The 23215-nt window shown below is 39.9% G+C and overlaps 1 protein-coding gene across 5 annotated transcripts in view; it reads right to left on the bottom strand.

The window, feature by feature from the left end:
- Positions 1-367: 367 nt before the first annotated feature.
- Positions 368-23215, bottom strand: part of pde1cb (phosphodiesterase 1C, calmodulin-dependent b) — a 107456-nt gene continuing 84608 nt past the window's right edge. For 4 of the 5 annotated variants that reach the window (XM_031294012.2, XM_031294014.2, XM_031294015.2 and 1 more), the window contains 11 exons: positions 20938-21038; positions 20065-20193; positions 19445-19546; positions 15862-15982; positions 14356-14437; positions 12689-12809; positions 9235-9404; positions 5534-5764; positions 4991-5053; positions 1257-4308; positions 368-868 (listed from right to left, as the gene is read on the bottom strand). In XM_031294012.2, coding sequence (XP_031149872.1) covers positions 4289-4308; positions 4991-5053; positions 5534-5764; positions 9235-9404; positions 12689-12809; positions 14356-14437; positions 15862-15982; positions 19445-19546; positions 20065-20193; positions 20938-21038 — 1140 coding nt within the window. In that variant the 3' untranslated portion in view covers positions 368-868; positions 1257-4288. The remainder of the gene's footprint in view (positions 869-1256; positions 4309-4990; positions 5054-5533; positions 5765-9234; positions 9405-12688; positions 12810-14355; positions 14438-15861; positions 15983-19444; positions 19547-20064; positions 20194-20937; positions 21039-23215) is intronic. The other variant, XM_031294013.2, reaches the window with a different exon arrangement.

Below are 23215 nucleotides of genomic sequence, written 5' to 3'. Positions count from 1 at the left end.
AAACACATAAGAAATTGTATGCTACTTTTATACTACTAATTAATTTTTGCACAAAACAAGGAGATTGTTGTAGATAGCTGAGATATGGAGGAATGATAACAGCAATAGAAAAAACAGTTTCAATGCTGATATGGGCACACAATTACTGTTTTAAGAGAGGCTTGAAAAATTGTGAACCTATCCTTTAACTGTTTTTGGAAATGTTGTTGACAATTAATTGATGAATCGAAAAAATAGTTGCACTCCTAGATCTTACACTTCTCAAACTCCACTGATCTTCCATGTGTAAAATCAGCGGAGTGTCCTTTAAATATGTAATATAATACTGTGGTGGTGTTGTAGAAAATGAAGACAGGCAGACATGATCTGAGCCCTTTGAGTCCAAATTTATTGATACAGCTGTGCAGTCACAGAGCATGGTGGCACACACGGCCGCCTGGCCGGCATGGGACAGTGACACACACATGCATGCACATACATGCACACCACCCATACACACTCTCTTAGTCCCTCTGTCTATTCATAGATGTAGTGGAGGTTAAACCTAAGGCGGTGTTCTTTTGTTAGCTAGTCCGACTTCTCACATTCGTTTTTTAATAGTTTATCCACCATTTAGCCCAACATCATTTTATCATTTCATCTTTATAATATGTCTACTTCTGTTTTATATATGTAAACATATCCAGTGGAATCACCCTAATATGGTAGTACATATACAAAATATGAGCACTGGATCTTTAATGTGGAAAACATTGCTGACATCTATTTGTTGATTATGCTTTTAGGGGTGAGAATTGTATACCAGCTTCAGCAGTCCACTGCATCACTTTTTGTTCCTCTCTCTCTCTCTCTCTCTCTCTCTCTCTCTCTCTCTCTCTCTCTCTCTCTCTCTCTCTCTCTCTCTCTCACACACACACACACACACACACACACACACACACACACACACACACACACACACACACACATATGCACAGACAACTTTAGTCACTTTTGGGGACATATAAAGACGTACATTCATTTCCTGGAGACTTACCCTTACCCTAACCACTGACCCAAAAACCGGCTTTTTTACCAATTGGAGAGGCCATCCCCAATTAACTAGCCTTAAGCCTAAATGTGTCCCCGAAAGTAGCCTAAGTCAGAAACACGCTTACACACACACTCACACACTCTCATCAATAGAGCAGGTCACAGTGAGGAGATCAAAAATGCACATTAAGTATTTTTCGGCAGTTTCACACACGCACGTACACATCACACACACACACACACACACACACACACACACACACACACACACACACACACACACACACACACACACACACACACACACACATACACGCACAAACACACACTTTACATCCATTTAACCTCAGTCACTAGAACAGTTTAAGATCTGTCATTATAGAGTGATTCAGACTAAACAAGGAAACAAAGCATTAAACAAACGACAAATAATCTTTTCATAGTGAAACACCATGTTATGAAGTCTTTACCTGTCATAAATACAGCTATGTTTCTGATTATGGTTGGTATAAATTCTTGTTAAATATTCATACAGTAGGCTATCACAGTAGCAAGTGAAAGATGGAGCAAACTACAAGACTGTACATGTGTTGGTCCCTGGATACAGAAAGCATATTCCACTTTACCAAGTGTCAGGCAGGCTATTTTGAGAACACAATGAGCTTTGTACTTGTTCTATTTATGAATTACATTCTTATATGATTGTTACACTTAAGATTTACAGTTTTGAGCCACTTGAATTTTTTTGACTTCAGAGCTGGTGGAATACAACATATCTAACAGACACACACAGGGACAAATAAAACCAGAGGAGAGACAAAATGACAAAAATTGTTGACAAAAAAAAATGTCATTACATGTTGACGACGTACTTTTTGACAACCAAGCGAACATTACAGTAAAAACAAACAAAAAGCTATACAGCTATAAAATAGATTTTTCTAAATGAAAAAGAGCAAAATATATCACTATAAATATTACACATCTGCAACATCAAACTTCTGACTTTACAGACAGACTTCCCAACAGTGTCTTAAATAAAAGTCTTTACTCAAGACTCTTTAGAGCGAGTAATTGTAGTAGGATATGATCCGTTTTGTTCGACTGTACCTGGATCAGCACAGATTCAAATGACATCACAAAATCAGTTTTCCTACAGGTGAAAGGTGTCAAAAGGAAAGTACATATACATATATAGGCACACATTCAGGCAGCTGGCTTGCTAACCACTGACTGTATTTTTTAGGTAGAAAGTAGTATGTGGTTACATTACATGATAAACTGCTTTATATCGCAACATGATACTAAAGTTCTGTTTATAATATAAAAATGAGGAGTGTGTATTAAAACAAAGAGGCTAAAAAATAATTCCAACAGTTTTATATAAATGTATAGGTGTTAAATTATGTAACCCTTGTGAACCCCTGTTAAAGTATACATAACAGTATACACATGTACAGTATACTTTAAAATAACATGCCAAGAACTTGGTCTTGGCATAATCAATTTTAGGATGTCCATACCAAAATAATTTAAAACATAAGGAAAAACAAAATAAAAGTGCACAATTTTCAGGAAAGAAACTCATCAATATGCAAATACTGCCAAAATGCTTCTTTTCTTCCAATTACACATATTAAGTACGTATATAGTAAAAGCTGCATTGCAGAGGTTCCATATTTTACATATGCACAGTAAGCAATATTTGCATCTCCTATACACAACATTACAAGCCTTAAAAACCTGGCAAACAACCAAGAAGCAGATACAGTTTGGACTAATAGCCTCGGATGCATCACAGAAGCATGATGGATTCAACTGGCTATGTGTACGAGCACACTGTAAACACATCGATAAAAACATTACACCAACAACCTCGTAAGGCGAAGCTGCTCTAACATAACTGTACTGCCAAAAAAAAAATACATATAAGATTTTTTTCTAATTTAGCGACAATGTTGACTTTTTGCTACAGCTTAAATACATATAAGAAGGCATTGAGAAGAAGTCTTTTGATGAAGAAATGACATACAGTGTGAGGATATTAGACACATCTAGTGCATGATTCATATAGGACACAACAAGTGCAAAACAAATATGAATGTTACAAAACAAGTAAAGAAAAAGATTGTATATATTACAAAAACTTGAACGTGTGATATGTTTGAAATGCAAAAGTTGCATTCTATTTTTGGACATTTCCCACTACAATATCTTATATAATATCACAAAAAAATATGTTGCGGTGTATTGTATTGTGTATTTTATACTCTTCCTCAGATCCATACATATACAAACTTTCAATATATACAGTAAAGAGGTCAGAAATACCAAAAATAATATATAAACCTGGCTACAAGGAACACAAAGACATGTAATTGCACAACGTCTGAGGAAACGTGAAAGGGAAAAAATGAGCCACAACTGGTGGAAAAAAAACTTGTTTTGTAATAGCCTCAGCAAACATAGGAGACTCCCAACATGAGCTCCTAAAGCACAGGGAAAAGTTCAGTTTTTTATATAGAGTGGAAGAAGTATTTTCTAGTAAAATAGTAGTGCTATAAACCTGTGAATTCAACCCCAGTGTACTGTACACATACTCATATGCTGTACATACTGTGTAGCAGCTATAGAAGTCCTTATATTCTGCATTTTCCACAAATCCGCACTTGTGTATTATTCAGTAAGTACCAAAATAAATCACTGTGACGCAAAACCAAATGTCTCTAAATAATCTTATTTTACCAGGCGATACTTGTGATGTCAAAATCTAATAAAGAGAGTCAGAGATGCATAACACAACAGTGAGATGTGGGACTTGTACAATGGCTACATGTCTGTGGCTGAGTTGAACACACAACTTAAAGCAAAGTAAAAGATTGGATAACTAAAAAAAGAACATTTTCAGTGTCAGTCTTTCAAAGGCTCCTCTTTCATCGCTGCCGTCGCCTTAAGGTCATTCCCTATCAGGTAAGTAAGCAGGTAGGTAGGAATAATGCATGAGGGTAGAGTTGCAAGCTCTGTATGTAAGAGCCTAGGGGTATAAACATGGTAAAAGTAAAAACAGTTGATCACAGAGACAAAAAAGGAAGTGAAAGTATCAGTTTCTTGGTGTCCTGTAGAGGGCGACACAGTCCAACTAATGGCCTTCCCTCTGGTGTGAGTTTGAGTCCCCTCTTACAGGTAAAAGCAGGTTCAGGTCGGCAGCAACGCACCAAAGATGCAACAGTATAGGCCGTGATTCTCCACAGCTCACTTATTCCATCGCCACCTCTGCTTTGGGAAAACAAACAAGGAATATTAATAATTTAGGTGAGATTACATATCAACAAACTGATCATCTATTATGGGGAAATCTCCCTGGAGGACAACTAATTCCCATGGATTATAATTTCTGTTTAATCTTCTGATCAAATCACAAAAAATCTGGTCAAATGTTCCACATGATTAATGAGCTGTCTTCAACTGATTCAAAATATTGCTTAAATTGCAGGTAAAAACTGTCTTTGAATCAACATTTACACACCGCGACCGCTATAAATCTTCATGTAGGTACACATACAGTGTTTTCCTCCTAATGCAGAGTTGTATTTCAGTGCAGATGTTATCTCTCCACAGCCTAACGAAGATTTAGGGCGAGTGAATTGAAATACTGGTTGAAACTTTCTTTCATAATGTCATGAAGTATATGCCAGTTTATTAGGTACATACAAGTGTTTCTATTATTCTGTCCACCCCATTTATATCAAGGAGGTTAGGCTGAATGACAGAAACACCTCTGTATAATATAGCAATAGCCTAGAGTTTCAAAGTAAATTACAAATTACCTTAATGAAGGTAAGATTTATTGCAGGGCTATTCTGATCTTTAGCTGGGTGTACCTAATAAACTGGCAACTCAGTGTAGACACTTTAGTTTATTTTTTGTCAATAGTCGTGGGCTGCAGGAATAAACTCACCATGGTCTCTTTTGTTCTTCTTTTCTTCATCTTCTGGAGATTCAGTCCCTTCAGACAACTCTCCTAAAAAGTCAGAATAGTTGTCTTATTCGTCACACATTTATTAGTGGCAAACATGTACTCAATCCAAACAAGAAAATGAAATCCTCAAAGCATCCTCTCTCCTTTATAAACTTTGTAAGAACATGTTCAACCTTACTGACCTGCCAGTCAGTCATTACAAACTCATGGCGTGCAGCAAACCATTGTTCAAACCCACAGAACTTTACTCAAATTCTAGTGGACTTATTCTTGCATTGATTCAAAACATTAAAAAGGTACTGTCTAATAAATGTTGTACAATGTTAATACACATATCTCCTACAAGCATTGCAATAATATACGAAGCCCCATAAATACAAGGGTCACAGTGGGAATTTCTTTCTGAAGTTCTTTTACATTCTCTTGCAACACACTAACTGTTCCTATGGATCATATAGCACATTTAGAGAAATTGCCATATGTCACCTCATGCTGTGGGATTTCACAGTTAAAGGAACGTACCGTTCTGCAGTGGAGGATTCTTGTGTGTGGTGCTCCCAGGCTGCGTTCCTGGCTCTGTTTCCCCCATGTTACCATCTTGTTCGCTGACCTCTGCTGACTCGGGCTCCTCTCCCTCCAATTCGTCCTCCTTTGGTTCAGGCTGTTCTGGTTCTGTGTGGACCTCCTGGGGCTCCCTAGCCTCTTCCTGCTGGGCTTGCTCCTCTGCTTCCCTTTTAGCTCTTTCCTCCGCCTCTGAGGTCACATGGAGGGTGGAGGCAGGTAAGCACATGTGTGAATGTGTGTGTCATTCATTCAGTCATCGGTGTCCATGTGCATTAATTCATCGCTACCTGATTCCTACTTCAAGCCAGTAAAGGATGAGAGAGCTCATTGGACCGTTTGTTTTGTTTCCGACCCGATATGAGGCAGATATCTAAAACCTTTTTATGAATATTAACTTAAAGAGAAACTATTAATCTGGACCCTATTTTCCCATGTTTTTGTGCCTAAGTTACCAGTGTTGGGCAAGTTACTTCCAAAATGTAATACATTATAGATTACTAGTTACTGTCATTTGAGAGTAATTAGTTATATTACAATATTACTGTCTCTGAATTGTAATGCGTTACACTACTTTTGCATTACTTTTGAGTTACTTTCACCAAAATAACAGGGGAAGTTTGATTTGGCAGCTAGCTTGTGAATTTCACCACCGGAACAATAAAGTCTCGTCTTTATCCACTTTAATACATCATAGATTATTCATATTTTGTATAATTAATATAAATATGCAAAGTAACTAAAGCTATACAAAATAGATAAGTAAAACGTATAATAGGCAAGTAGGAGAAAATGAAAATACTCAATTAAAAGTACGGCATTGTTGTAAATGTTTGTTTATAGCACTTCAATAAGAAATTCATGTTTAGGTTAAAACACTCTAAAGGAAATGTTCAATTATAGTGTGATTAAAACTCACTATTAACATTATTTACAGTACTTGATTTACAGCTGATTTGTGAAAAGGTAGCCTACACAACCTTATTTAACAGTAATTTAGTTTCACTGCGAACCGTCACAGGAAGTGCTTTTATTTTGAAGTAGGCTACACGGAAGTTGTCTGTTGTGTAGCCTACTCTTGCTAGCTTACTGAGATGCAACATGTCCGTCAGGTTCAAGTTGTTCACTTTCTTGTTTGTAAAACTGCAACATATTGAACAGTAAATGGTCACAGTAAAAGACAAGCGTTTTTGGTCGTCATTCGAAGCGATTCCACTACAGGCAGAGTTACTCTCTACGGCTGATAAAATGCAATGATATTTACGTGTAGCAAGCCTCAACATTAATTCCCGACATGTTTATATCTGTCAGCCGCTGACGTACCGTCACCTGTTGGGACATACATGCTGTCCGTACCGTCTCTGGTTCTGGCTCTGACCACGGGAACAGAAACAGGACAGCTCACTACAACGCAGCGTAATAACTCCTGAAAATAATATCCATCACGCAAATGTATCTGTCTCTGCAGTCATCTCAACCATCGAATACAGCGACAGGAAAATAATACGACTTTTCTTTTTCCTGTGAAGAAATGTGTCGCGGTGTTGGTGAATTCTTAAAAAAAACAATGCACCACTAAATGTTGCGTTAAAATGCGTTGTAACTCGCGTTACTGAGATTGTAACGAGTATAATATTACCGAAATTTAATTAGTAATGCGTTATATTACTGCGTTACAGCAAATAGGAATACATTACTGTAATTGCGTTACTTTTGTAACGCGTTACTCCCAACACTGTAAGTTACTAATGGGGACAAAAATATTTGCAATTGGTCCAGTATTGAGCGAGAGCCCTGCAGCCGGCAGCCGCGTAACAGGCCGCAATGTAATCGCTTGGGGCATTTACGTACTGTCAATTTACGTCCACTAATATAGCTTGTTTTTACCTCTAATAGGCTCAGCTTGTTATCATAAATGTCTGACAGCATTATAGAAAAGGACCCTAGAGAAATAAAACATTTTTATTTACCTTTCGCTTGATCCGGTCGGTTTGTTACGTGTCTAATTAAGTCTCACTCAAGTCTTGTCCTGAAATCTCGCTAGAGGTGACTTGTTACAGTAAGGCAGCGATGGAAACATTGAGTGAGAGTTGGAGAGAGGAGGGTGGCAGGTTGTGAGAAAAAAATCTCTTTGGTTGGTGTTGATAATAAATATTAGTAATCAACTAATAAATGCACATTAATATCTCATTTATAAGCCAACACGACTGCAGTCAGAAATGTAAATTATTCATGAATAAATTCTTCTTACAATAACCGATTAATTGTAAATGATAATAAACTGTTAATAAATTGATTTAAGAGCTATTAGAAAGGATAAAACAAGTATCATGCAGGAGGAGGATAAATACGAACACATTACATAACCTGGCAACCTAAATGCTGTTCTTATTAATGGCCTTTTAGTCTGGATCAACGGAAGTCATTTCCAGGATAAGTTCCTTTCCAAGATTATTTTGCAGAGTCACCGTTGCTGCGTCTGGAATATAGCAACCGCAGATGATTGTGATTGGTTTAAAGCAGGGGTCACCAACCTTTTTGAAACTGAGAGCTACTTCATGGTTACTGAGTCATACGAAGGGCTACCAGTTTTATACGCTCTTCTGAAATAACAAATTTGCTCAGTTTGCCTTTAGATTATTAATGATAGTCATCTATGTGAAGACACCGATCACGTTAATGATTTCTCATTATCAATAATTATCAACAATGACTTAACAAGGTGGGCACCGTGAAGGTGACCCCTGGTTTAAAGAAATGCAACAACCTTGATTTTTCACTCATATCCCAGAATGTATCTGTGGTGTAGCCAGACCGTACTCCACAGCGCTGTGAAGATAGGTCTGGCAATGCGAGACTAATGGCTTATAATTGAGGAATAAAGCACAAGTTAATGATTTATTCTTAATTAATAAAGCTATTAGTTACAACTTAGAAAACCGTTATAATGGGTGGTTAACAAGAAAGTAGTCTCACTTTGCCAGACCTACCTCTACAGCGCTGTGGAGGAGGGTCTGGCTAGTCCACACAGCATTCCGGGATGGGAGAAAAACGTGCTCTGGTTTATTGGCATTTCTTTAAACCAATCACATTCGTCATGGGCAGTGCTAAGCCCTGCACGGAGCCACTGCAAAATCGCCTCAGGAAGGAACGTGTGCATTCAAAGGTTGTTTTAGTCATGCGAGAGAAAACTCTGACTCTGACAGTCTAGCTAGCTGTTTCAATTTACCATGCAGAGATCAGAGGAGCAGTTAATCATAGTCCTCATAAATCTACCGGAGTTTAAAATCCCAACACAAAGAAAGCGGAAGGAAACGGACATTGGCGAAAAGACATGCATCCGGCGGAATTTTCTGCGGCACCAGAGCAATCCCTGAAGTGGAACGTTGTGGATTTAGAATAACTAGAAAGTGGTACCAACTTACATAATTAAATATTTAAATAAAAAAAATGCATGTGGACGTACTGATCGCTGTGTATCCCACAATAATGCAGGTCAGTCAAAATCCCCCTCTAAGTGAGCTAAGAGCTTTGCAGACGTTAACAGCATTTGCAGCTTTATGAAACAACCCCATTCAAACAGATCAGTTTTACCAGGACATTCATGTTCCCTGAGTCCCCAAATCACCTTCATTTTTGTGTATATTATTATTGGTTGTTACCTTTAGCAGCCTGAGCTTTCCACCTCTCTCTGTTCTGATAAACCTCTTCGTTCCACAAGGCCTTGAAGTTCTTCTGGTCCACCGTCAGCAGAGAGCTTTGTCCAGACGCGCTGCTGTCGGAGCTCTTCAAACTGTGCCTCTTGGTCTCTTCTGCGCTAATACTGTTCAGACTGGACAAAAAAAAATTTGAAGGAAGAAGGGAGTTAAAAGTTCAACAAGACGAAGAGTCTACAGCCATGACAGCAGCTCTCTGCGGCTCTACTGACACAGTAGTGCTTTGAGCTAAATGCTAATGTCAGCATGCTAACATGCTTACAAAGACAATGCTGTCATGCTGAGATGTTTAGTAAGTATAATTTTTACCTTGTTCACCATCTTAGTTTAGCATGTTAGCATGCTAACATTTGCTAAACACAAAGTACTGAGAATGATGGGAATTTCATTAAGTTAGCAGGTATTTGGTAAACCAATGTATTGGACAAATTGAAACTTTCTTTGACCTGATGATGGAGCTAGATGAAAAGTTAAAGGGGCACTCCACAATTTAAAATATAGTTCAGTTTATTCGTCATTAAGAGCCAGAGTGAAAACGTCTTTTGTTGTTCAGGAGGGAGCTTTAAAAAGTTTCTTAGCTTTACAAACTGAACTTAATACGTGGGCATTTAAGAGGCAGGGGTCTGATAAAAGATGCTGTCAAGCTGCATTATGGGAAATGTAGAATCCTTGGTTTATTGAGCTTGACTCATACTAGGGACTAAAAGTCAGAATATCTCACCTTCTGCTGCTTTAATCTGACCATTCTTTTTCAAATATATGTGTGCTACAACAGGGTCTTCTCTGCTATCAGGTCCGGTGTACCACCCCCAAGCGTAGGGTTTGGGGATCGTGGCAGAACGCCCTACCCCCCGGGTGAGGTGCTAGATCCAGAGCCAGGAATCCGTAGTCAATTACTCTGTGGAGCATATGGGCTCTCGGCTGCCTGGACATGTCGGCCTGAGTGTCCGGCCGACATGTCCGGGCAGCCGAGAGCCCATATGCATACAGAACAAACTTGGCGGACCCAAAGCCGCGCAACCACTGTACTATCTGCTAGACCAACAAGGGAACATTCCTACCCCACCCGGGGCCGGCATAAACGGGGACGACTACAAACCAGAAACCGGCACCGGAACAGCAGGTAACGTGTCCAGGGGAACTATCGGACCGAGGCCTGCCTACCGACTACCGGTTGCTAACCAACGTGTCCGTGAAATTCCCACCAGAAACCCGTCAAGAACTGTAAAGGAACAATGCTCAACCGAGCTATGACGAGCCAACAATGAGGTCACCCGGGCCACGATGGCCAACCAACCGCCGCCGCATCAGAGACCCCGCTCAAGAGCTAACCCACCCAACCGGATGAGTATGGAACAAGCCCCCTCGCGAGGCCCCTTTACGACAACGGCCCTCCATGAATGCATCCATCCCCGCCGACCGACCCTGGCCGACGTGGGCTTCAGAACCAACTGGCCCCCAGCTTAAACGGAAGTTACTGTGGGTTGTATGATGAACGTAACAGCGTCAACGAGTGTCATACCCTCTACGTAGTTTGGATGAGAGGGACAGCGACTCCACGTCCCCCATCATCTTCCTCTTGGACCCACTGCCTCCAGTGAGCCCGAGCTTACGTCAACGGGAAAGGGACAAGCGATTACAAGTGGCACCGCGGCCTCAGGACTGAAGCTGACTTGGAAAACATCAGACGCGCCCTCCCCACGAAGGTTGCAGCTCCCTTCTCTGTTTGCCATGGGATATAGCACCGGAGTGCAATAATCTAAAAAGATTAAAAAAGTAACGTTAGAGCGATCAGGCCCTAAGAAAATAATACCATTCGCAGTCACACTGTACCAACCATAGGACATAAGTCCCGAGGTAGAGGAATCCGGGGAATCCTGAATGCATCAACTTATCGGCCTAGGGGTGGACCTGCAGGCAGAAGGAACCCTTCACCCGAACACCGGCACTAGGCCAGCCGGCAGGGGCCCTCCTATGGTGGGTTAAGCACAGATCGGTCAGTGAAAGGGAGCTTTGTGTAGTAGATGTTCAGAAGAACAATACCAAGGAGACTCCCGGGCACCTGGCAGAACCCACTGGCCGAAAGAACCGTCCAACCGAACACCGGCACTAGGCCGGCCGGCGGGGGCCCTCTGATGGTGGGTCACAGAACAACTCGGTCAGTGTAGGGGATATTATTTATTATTTATATTTTATTATAATTATGGGCTGGCTTAGCCATCACGGAGGACGTTACCGCGGACCACCACGTGGAGGTGCAGCCCCACCGACAGTCTAACAATTTTCTCTCTCCTTCACAGCCGACCGGCCTTCTTCCAACGCTTCCGGCTGTGATACCTAAGAGAGTCATAGTCACTCCCGCCGTTTACCCACGTTTAGTGCTTAGTTTTTCCTATTCATCATGTGGGGCACATGAACGCCTGTTTCAGACATTTCAGTCTGGACCAAAGTGGTGGACCAACAAACTGACATTGCCATCCCTAGCTTGGTAAAAAAACAGGAGCTTTCAGATTCAGAGGTACAATGAGAAAGAGAAATATGGGTGGATAATCAGAGAGCAGACATAGTTACAGAAGATTGAAAGCAGCTATAAATGCTGGGAAAAAAGTCCATGGAACCTCATTATCACCCAGGTGTGTACAAAGACAAGGAGACTGCACAAGTGGAAACATTATCTAAGATTTCCACTCGGTTAACTTTGACTGGAGGCCCACTGAGTGATGCTAATGCCTGCTGTTGAGGAGAACGGGGAAGCTGATATTGATGTGCAGGTGCAACGGAAGATGCAGAGCCAGACTCCCCCAAGTACTGCTTAAAAAGACAAAAATAACAGACTCAATTGTTTAAAATGATCTTTCTCTGGATAGTTTGATTATTAGTAACGCAAGAGCAAGTGGAATTTACTTTCTTATCTGGATGGTTTCAAAGTACTGCACCGATTAATTAAGCCAGTGGAAATAAAATCTCTTTGTTTTGTATCTCGAGAGGCTATTTTGTATGCCAATCCAGCACTGAAGCCCACTCTTGATCAGTGATGACGAGTTTAGCATCTCTAAAATATCAATTTCAAGGTGTGTGGCTCTGCCCGATGAAAGGTGGAGACATTTCCACGCACAAAAATGGATTACTCATGGGAGACTCATTTGCTGTTCTCAATACATCCATTTGATATGCTGTTACTGCAGGGGAGCTGCTGAGGTTTAATCACGTCATTGAGCGAGCAGTTACTGGAATAGCAGGTGAAGGGAAGAAAACAGTAGATTTTCCATTCTTGATTAAGCAGGCAGGTTGATTAAAATTTGTATTATACAGTCACACACTTCCATCTGCTCAGTCCTGCTACTGAACAGCATAAAATAATCAAAAGTTTTCATTTCCAAATGAAAGTGCTGCAGCTCACCTTGAGCGTCTAAAGCCGGCAAAACCTGAATGGGATGCCTCGTCGATAAGCGGTTTGACGATACGTTCCATCATGTCCGTCAGCACAGTGAAGGTGGGCACCACAATGAAGTCGATGAACCCTGGTGACAAAGATATCAGCAATAACAAAATAATATCAGTGCATATTTTCACATTCATTATTTAAGTGATTGAATTGTTTAATGCAGACCGGGGTGAAAAAATTCCCCAAAAAGCACTAAATAAAGCTGGAATTTATGAAATTAAGATGGGAAAATAAGGCCACACATATTTCCACAATGTTTTAAAGTAATTATCAAATCGGAGATACAAATAAAAATAAGTCTATAGGTGTCATTAGACTGTCCACCTGCCAAAATTAAGAAGGGAGAAGCTCTGAGCTAATAAAAACATAAACATGCTCATCTAGCCTTCAAATGGTCTAGGTTCAAATGGTTAAAGTCTATCTTAAACAATACTCACATGTCTATCTGTACATTGAAACTGTTACTAGTCATGCTTCCATCTAATTGTCAAGCGAATTTTAAGCAAACTTTTAAAATGTCGCAAAAAAGAAAAAAAAAGAAAATGTGAATTAGAAGCGTTTCCATCAACTGCTTTAGAGCGAATGAACTAGACAAGTTGACGTTACGCATGGTTGTAGATTGCAAACCGGCTTGCTAAATCAAAGAGTTTAGAAGCTAAGTTCTTTGGCTAAAAGGAGAGAGCTAGCATTGTACAAGTTGGCCACCTGTGCAGAATACAGGGTTGTGGGCCATACAATTCAAGCTGTTGAGCCAATTCGTCAACATACCCGACGTGGCCACTACACACCTTGTGCCACAAGTGTACGGCGCACTGGATGGGACCCATATCCCGATCCTTCCCCCATCCGATACATACCGGGACTATAGTCATGTGAGTTACATATTCGCTACGTCACAACTTATTGAGCAAAGCTGTTTCCATTTCCCATTTTGCGCATTAACTCTTTTTCAAAAAAGGCAAAAACCACCTCAAGCGAGCGTAAAAACGTTTTTGCGATTTGAGGAAGTGTTTTCGAATTTTGTTGTTTCCATCAACATTTTCTAATGCAATACTTCAAAATGCGCATAAAAATACGTTGATGGAAACCCACTATTGGTTGCTGTATTTGTTCCTCTTGTGGCTGCAAAGAGATCTCTTCCTAATGCTATTTTGATGTAAGAGATGAGGGACAAAATGCACAGTCCTCACTCTGTGCAAAGATGCAGTCTAAACTTGAGAATGTGAGTGTTTAAGAAGGATAAAACCTTCAAGATTTCCTTTTTTAAGATTTACAAGCGACGAGCGAGTGCTTTGCAGACTTGTTCCCTGGATTTGACCTTTCAGCCATAAAAAGGCTGCCTTATCTTCTTGGTGGAAGTTGTTTTCGTTTTGTTATTTATCATGTATCAGTTCTCTATCAAGAAAACTGTCATACTATCATTATCAAGGGAAGCACAATAACCAATTTTATCGTAATTTGTAACTTGAGAGACTAATATAAATGTACAGAAATAAAGAAACTACCTTGACAAAAGAAAAAAAAAAATTCTGAAATAAAAGCATGCTGGAGCAGAACTTGTATAGCCACACAGAACACAGCATTATGCAGGTGGTGTACATGGAGATAGAGAAACCACTCACCAATCTGGGACTGGGCCACCATTGTGGACTTTCGGTCGCAGAGCGGAGAGAACGGCAGGCCGAGCTCAGATTCTTTGTCCCCCTGGAAATACAGCAGCTTTCTCAGTCCAAATCGTTCTCAGTTTTTGGTTTCTATAAAAAATTTACCCCACCCTCCAGACATGCACACACAACTGACTGACACGCACAGTACATGAACACAACGCCATAATATGCTCACACTTCTATCAACAGGCTTGTCTGGCCCCCGCCCCCACGTTGTTTTTGGGCCACAAATGTGTTTCATTTTCTCTTCTGATTTGTCACAAACAGATGAGATGTGGAGTTGGGAGGCAATATTCTTTGGAGATGCTATTTATCAGCAAGATACTGTAAAGGCCTCATGAAAGCAGCCACAATAACAATAGCACTGATAATGAGAACAATGTGGATTAATAATGGAAGAGATGAAAGCAATGTGGCACCAGTTAAACGCCTGTCCTTCTTGTTGACGTTAACAAATACACAATTTATTATTTATAGACAGATGCATTGTCAAAGAGGTAATGTTGTGCATATTAATCTGCTATGGCGCTTTGTCATGACATCATTTTTTTTAAACGACAAGAAGCGAGTGTCTGCAATTAAATTTATGAATATGACTGCATATTTTACTAATGTAAAGTGCTTTGGGAGATAGAGTTGTGCCAAAGCACCATATTAAAACAATCATTCACTAATATTGTCATTATTTTATTCCTGGTGTGAAAGAAACTGAACACACTTGCGACTAAATTGGAAAAATAGATAGCTTTTGTTGCAACCAGTACAATCCTAAACACCAGTACCTAAGGAGCAGCTAAAAACTATTTTCAGAAAAGATGTATCAACTCTACTTCAAATCTAGTGTTTTTTCATCTTTTGGGAATCCTAAGAAATCCTAGAACAATAGTTCCTCCCAGTCTCTGCAGCTGGTCCAACATAGCATGAACTGTTGCATAGCAGGAAGAGCACAGGGCTATTTTAAGGTCAAGAATAAACTTTACATCTCAACTTTTGAGGCAACATGGTAGAAAAGTCCTTAAAGTGATCAGAATTCTTTCAACTGGGCAAACACGACCTGCTGAGGAATGCACCTGCACTTCATTTCGGTTTTCCAGTTCAAGGACCCTAGAAGTTTGCATGCTTGCTTAATGTCATTTTTTTACTGGGGCACTCAAATGGAGTGGCGCCATCATTTACCTTTTTGGTTCACCTGTACTCTTCCTTAACTCCTGTTTCTGTCTGAAACAGTTATTCAGAGGTTATGTTTCAACTATATGGTTATTTTAGAGGCCGTAGATTATATAGCAATATACTATAAAGGTGTTTCTAATATTTAGCTCTGTGTATGTGACCAGCTGGAAAGCATGCTATGTTCTCTCATCATGCATCTGAACCTCACATCTTCAAACCACTGAAGCATACACTGGACCCGCCACCCATGCATTACTCTGTGACCTGTCTGGGTACTGTACACCCACTCACCTGTCTGAAGAACTCCTCCAGTAGGGAGGTGGTCCAGCGATGGTGGAGGTCCCAACTTTTGGCTGGGTGGCTGATGTCTGCTGTGTGCAGCAGCAGTGACAGGGCTTTGGGCTTGTCAATGCTGCAAAAGAGAGCAGATACAAAACTGAAGTCGGCCAGAGAGTGTGGAATGTTGTTTTTAAGTGAGGTAACAAATCTCTACAAACTGATCAACTGACGTTTTATGTATTTTGCCCTTGAATAAGACACCTAAATCATTACAGGTGAAGCCAAATGCTTTTTTTCCTTTATGTAATGAAGGGATTTTAGGTTAAATACACTAGTATATGGTATGCCAAACCCCTGCTTAGTCAATGTCCTACAAAAACTACATTATGAAGGCAATCAGACATTACAGACAAAACTGCAACAAGGTTATTGGAAATCTACCAATCGGGGAAAGGATACAAAAGCATTTCAAAAGCACTGAGTGTCCCTGAAGACAGTATGGTCAATCATAAAAAGAAAAATGGAAAAAAATGTGGCACAGCTGCAAATGTTTCTATAGCAATATGTTGACCATCTGTGCAAGAACAGCAGAATAAAATATTAAAAGGTCCAAGAGGATAGGAACCTTTTTTTTATATAAACATTGGCCTGTATACAGTATACTCCTTATGGTGCCTAGTTCAGGGGGTTTCACCATGGTAAAGCCAAAAACTATGTCAATATGCTTTATGTGGCTAAGTGCAACATGTGCACAAACAATTTCAACTGCATCACATTTATGTAGTGCAAACAAGATGTAGTGCTTAGCAGCAGATGGAGTATAAACTCACCATTGGAGGTTGCATAATTGCAAAAGATGCATAGAATTCAAATGAGCAAGATGTAAGAACCCTTAAAACATATACTATTTCAATGGCTGACTGCAAAAGGGTTTGGGAGTCTGTAGGTCGAGGAGCATTTCTACTTTAAGGACAAAGCTGTTGATATTGTCAACAAATCCCATAAATAGTCCAAAACAACCAATGTATTAGTCCGTCTCTTGATTATTTTTCTCTATCCTGTCTGTGCCACTCAGCCCAAGGTGCATTCCTATTGAAGACTTAAATCTTTATTTTTTAAAAAGGCTTGGTGATTTCTTTGAAACTAACGTTACTTAAACAGGAATAACCAGTGCTTTGTTAGGGACTATTTTCAGTGGTGGATTAATACACATTTGGTAGTGCTTATTTCTAAAAGGATATGTGGATTGACCCAAAATAAACTACAGCTTGTGTTCATGGTAATAAGGAAACATGTCAACTGGTACAACAGTGTTGCTCATTTACATGTTTTATTAGCTTTTTGGCAGGAATGAAGCTGTAGGACAATGCTCATTATTATTATTATTATTATTATTATTATTATTATTATTATTATTATTATTATTATTATTATTATTAGGATCAATTCATTGTTGGGGTTATCATGGTATTTGTTGCCAATAAGACATCCTTTAAGTGCTGTGATGGCACTGATCTAATAGAGGCACTCACAAGCTGTCAAACTAGTGACAGACAAGAAAATGCTAACATGTTTCTCTGCTAATGCTTATTAAAAAGATGCTGAAATATACATAGATGTCTATTGGCATGGGCATAAAAACAGACACATACTCAGCCACCTTAACAGAGAAACAGAGAAACACCTCCATCCAAAAAGAGTAAAAAATAAATAAAATACTGCCTTGATTATGCAAATCGGTTTTCTACACTGGAACACAGTGTGAAAACCTCATCAGACATCAGCGGTGTCTGAGATATCATCTGATAACCATATAAAAATATCATGTTTAATGAACTGATGCATGAATGAACAGACACAGTTCAATATGGAAAATAGGCACACAAATGAAAACACACACACACACACACACACACACACACACACACACACACACACACACACACACACACACACACACACACACACACACACACAGCACAGCACAAGGTTAAACAGAGGTGAGAAAGACTGGCTCAAATTTCCCCTCATTCCATTTGTGGCAGATTGGGTCTTGAAGTACCCTCAAAGCAGCCCTGGAGCAGACTGGTTTGAATTACTTCCCATTAGAGTCTATTCAGCATTACAGCTTCCTGCAGACTGCAATCTCGTATCTGTGCATGTGTGTGTGTGTGTGTGTGTGTGTGTGTGTGTACCCTATACTGTGGCTTGATCATTGCTTTCCAGTCAGCACTCTTTGAATTTTGAGATATAGTCACAAATAGGCAGCAGAATATTGTTGATTCCTACATATGTTCTCAGGAAGCTGCTTATCTCCACATCACTGCTTTCTGAGCAGTTTTCTAATTGTGCCGAGTGCTGGGCATTATCACAGTGAAGAGAATACCCCGGAGGTCAACGAGTTTCTTACAGCCGTCTCTCGTCAGCGTTGCAGCTACATCAGTAGTGATGACTCATCACGTCATATGATAGTTTGCTTGATAGCTGTCTTTTATTTCTGTTTGCAAATGACAGCTCTTTGTCTGCATGTAGAGCAGTCCCAGCTATCAGTCACTATAGAGGGTGCTGTGCTCAAAATGTGTGAAAAGGAAGTTCTGGCTGCAGTCTGGTGACCTCGGGTGCAGCAAAAACAATCCATTCATTTGAAACATATTCACTTCCTGTTGCGAATACAACTGGCCTTTTCTTCACACAGACTTCAACCTAACTGAACTTTGGCTTGCTAAATTTTAGAAAATCTTTCTAGATCTTCATGTGAGAGACGGAGACAGTGAGGAAGACTTAAGTAGCATATTTTTTGGTAGTATTGCTAGCTTGTCTACTTGTACTGGAAGAAGTGGATAACACTGTTCCTGAGAAATGCTTAAAAACATACACAGCAAAGACAAAATTATACTACTGTGCAGAGGACTTCTGATTTTCTCAATTAAATAAAATAAATCTGCCATCACTGTAAGTGGTGAGGACGCATTTATAGCTGATATTTGTATTTGTATGCACGTATTGCAGAATACAAGCAGGAGAACATAAGTGCTGGTAAAGACAATATTACATAGTTTGTGGGAGGCGAATGTTTATTAGATGGTCATCTTAGCTGAAGCAGCCTACAGTGTTCCAGCAAACCTGCCAGCAATATTTCTGCCGCCAGCTATTTTTCACCGCAGTGTGCAAATAAATTTCACCATGCCAAATCTGGTGTGACTGCACCATAACTCTGCTGGAGACTTCCAGCTCAGAAGCACAAATTATACTGTTTGTCTTAGATGGCCTGTAGTAATACCCTACTCTTCCTGTATACCTGGACTGCATAATGCATAACATTTGGTACTATTTGGCTACAAAATACTCATTCCATTTCTATTTTTTATTCAGAGTAAACAGCAGGTAATATCTGTCTGTTTGCTTAGAGTCCATTGTATATCAACATGAATGTTTGTTGTGTTGTGAATGTTTGCGTGCACCCCAGGGCAGGGTTAATTGGGTTGTAAACAGCTGGAGGTTAGTACACAGTGGCTGATGGCAGGGTTAATGAGGATGTAGATTGCTGGGACGAGGGCAGGGAGTGTAAACAGCAGTGAAGGACAAGTCAACTGACCCCTCAGGTTGCTGTAGGAAGTTCTTCATGGTCTTAACTTGCTGGAAGTGGCAGGACATATCTGTGGCCAGCACCATCTCCACCACCAGAGCCCGCAGCTCTCTGTATGAAAACAAAACAGAGGGAAACATGAGCCATGTGCTGTATAATTAACTGTCAATCTCGCAGGTAATAAAAACAGACTTATTTCGGAAGTCACTAAGAGTAAATGTAGCCAGCCGGCATAGGTTTTTGAGAGCTATTTATAATATCTGCTTTGACAAGACCCAGCTTATTCCATGAGAAACTGGATTGCAGCTGTCTCTTTTAATGTATTATCACACATAACAGTTCCATTTAGTACAAAGTTGTTGGACCTTGAAGGTAATCCAACTTTTCAGATTTTTGCTCCACTGAGCACAGTTGTTAATGTTAAAAAAATAAGCGATACGGTTCACTTTGGGCTTTGAAGAGGTGATATGTTCATTGTGAAACTGTTCTGGTTGACCTGCTTGGTTTCCACCCGTCATGTCTGCCTCTCTATCTGTCTCGAGCTATAACATCTCTGAGTTTGATAACATTTTGCTGTCACTCAGCTCTCTCAGTCTCTTATTGTATGTCGAAGCATGGGTATCACTGACCTCCAGTCATCCTTGGAGAGGTTGTAGAGGATGTTCATCTCATCGTCGTCCTGCAGCAGACGGTAGGCTGCGCTGACATGGTGACTCTCCAACACTGCACGGTCATTGTACAGGATAGCTGTGTCTGACCTGTCAAAGAGAAAGCAAGGCAATAGTTTGGTTTATATTGGAAAGAACAGCTTATAGAGAAATAATGGACCCCTGGATGATGCTACGTCTTCAATTTATCTGTAAAATGTGTCATTTAGGGGAGACTCTTGAGGGACAAAATCAAACACAGAACAAAACAAACAACACAAAGCCCAAGAATGATTTATGCATTACCTCTACTGCACCAATAATATATATGAAACACAATTCACAATGTCAAAGATATACAGGTTGTACACAATGCAAAAATGATTAAACTGCTAGCGAATGGAATGAAATAATCTGAAAGGCTTCCCTCTCTGAAATGTATCATGTATAGAAAAATTCTTATTCGGAAAACATTATTTATATGAAGTTTCAGAAGTTCAACTTTGTAAAATTGTCCTTGTTGATTCCTTTAATTCACAAAGGACTGTAGCAAATTGACTTTTAGTGTGAAAATAAGGATACATTTGAGAATAATAAAAGGGTATGAAGACAGTGTTTATCCACAAAATTAGTAACTTTAATTGTAATTATAAGAAAAGATTTTGTTACAATGTGTTCTCTCCAACTCCAGTTCTCAAGGGCAAAGAGTGTGGAGTTCATTTGGACTCCCGTATGCCCCAGTGTTATTACTGCACTGCAGGCGATCTCAGTGTGATTGTAAAGCCCCCTCGCTGCAAATGAAAACATTGATCGGGTGAGTCAGTGCCATGCATTTTTGATTTTATGATCCATTACCTTGTCTGAATGTGGAAGTTGTTTGTGGTCCCTGTGTGCTCGTAGTCGTGCACCGCCGCCGCAAAGATCATGGCAAAGATCTCAAGCTCAGTCAACCAATGCTGCAGGCAAAAGAGGAGGAGGGAAGAGGAGGGAGAGGTGGGGTGTGAGGTGAAGATAATGAAGAGGAGGGGGATATTAAGAGAAGTATATAGAAGAGGGGGTTTGTTGAGGACGGGAAGCAACAAGATGGAAAAGACAGCGACATCGACAGGAAGGAAGGAGGAGAAAGTAATGAACAGAAGAGGAAAGAATGGACAGAAATGAGAGAAGAGAAATGAGAAGCCAATGAATGAAAAAAAAAAAAAAGGCAATGCAGCAAATGGTACATCATGACAGAAAGATTTAGAGGAGAAAGGTGATATTAAGGATGCCAAGAGAAGCATTTGGCATGAGGAATATATTACCGTCAGGGATAAAAGGAAACAAATGGGGAGGAGAAGATAGGGGAAAGGTCAGAAAAGGAGAGGAAGCTTTAGATAAGACAAGCTCTATTGAAAATCACTACTTTAAACTGTCACTTCAACACTCCTTCCTCTTTTCCTCTCACACAGAGTCTCAGTCTATAAATGAAAAAGCCATGCTGTCTTTAATTATATTATGAGTTAATGCCGTCATAGGTGAGGATACACATAATGCTTTTCTATTTGTGTTTTTAAACCTTTGCGTTTATACGTTTAAACCTTTTAAGTCACGATTCATGAAAGAAGAGGATGATGTGAAAATAGCAGAAACTCTCAAGGAATAGCTCGACATTTTGGGAAATGGGCACTTTGATAGTTAGATCAGAAGATCGATACCACTCTCATGCCTGTACGGTGAATATGTAGCCACAGCCAGTTAGCTTAGCACAAAGACTGGAAGCAGGGAAAAAATCTAACCTGGCTAGCTGCGCCCAGCAAATAACCCACCGTAACACCATAACATCATTATGCACTTCAGTTTTTGTACGGAATAAACAAGCGAGATATGATGTGGTAATTAGTGAGCTTAAAGGAGAATTCCGGTCGATTTCAACACGTAGCTCTGTTGTTTCTAAATTTGGAGTGCTGTCAGTAGCGAGAAAAACGAAAACAATCGGTGTTGCCTACACCATGTTATCCTCCTGCTACAGTTTGCACCCAGGAGACTGAAACAGGGCAAGTTTTAAACGTGCTTTTAGCCTCTTAACATGTTCGAAATGTCATTACAAGTGCCTACCCATGTGAAGTGATTCCTTCCGAGTGAACACAGTGAATCTGACTGCAATAGATGTGAAAGAAATGCATAAAAGTTGTTCTAATTCAGCTCTGTTTAGTTCCGGTGTTGAGACGGCAGTAAGACGAGTGCTTCAGGGCGGTCTACAAACTACAACACAGAAAAGAGATACAAAAATATTTTCAAAAATAGGCACGTTTTTTTTTTAAAAGGTAAGTGCTGTAGTACAACTTGCAGGAGACAAGTTATATTTGAGGTAAGTTTGGAGACACTACCTTATTTAATTATTAAATTAATAAATATTTTTGTTGTATCTCTTTTCAGTGTTGTAATTTGTAGACGGCCCCTAAGTCTTGCCGTCTCAACACTGGAACTAAACAGCCCTGTTTCAGTCTCCTGGGTGCAAACTGTAGCAGGAGGATAACACGGTGTAGGCAACAGCGATTGTTTTCGTTTTTCTCACTACTGACAGCACTCCAAATTTACAAACAACAGAGCTACGTGTTGAAATTGACCGGAATTCTCCATTAAGAGGTGCCGGTAGGTGGATTTTGTTACCTTTAGAGCTAAGCCCCCTGTTCCCAGTTTTTATGCTAAGCTAAGCTAACCGGTGGCTGGTGATAACTTCAATTCAATTCAATTGTTAGATTTTAGTTTTAGTCCTGAGCTCAAAAATAGCCGACTAAAACTCTGGAAATTTTCGAGAGGTGTTGATTTGATTCTGCAATTTGGTTAGGCCTTAGTTATACTGTCGTACTAGACTGGGTTAAAATCATTAGTGTTATTAGTAATAGTTTGTACTCTATTTGCATAAATTTAAGATAGGATAAATTGAACCTTTTTTAATCCCCAGAGGGAAAATTCAGTTATAAAGGGAGCTTTTCCTGACCAGGAATCAAACCTGAGCCGCAGCGGTGACAGCGCCAAATCCCACTAGACCACCAGGGAAAGAAAATCGAAAGATATTTGAATAGGTGATTGTTTGGGGGGGGAAGTATGTAATTTCTTTTTAGCTAATTTTTCATTTGAGTTAGCAAAATTA

This window comes from Sander lucioperca, chromosome 9 (genome assembly GCF_008315115.2).
Source record: "Sander lucioperca isolate FBNREF2018 chromosome 9, SLUC_FBN_1.2, whole genome shotgun sequence".
Classification (NCBI taxonomy): Eukaryota; Metazoa; Chordata; class Actinopteri; order Perciformes; family Percidae; genus Sander; species Sander lucioperca.
This window is presented reverse-complemented; position numbering and strand designations above follow the sequence as displayed.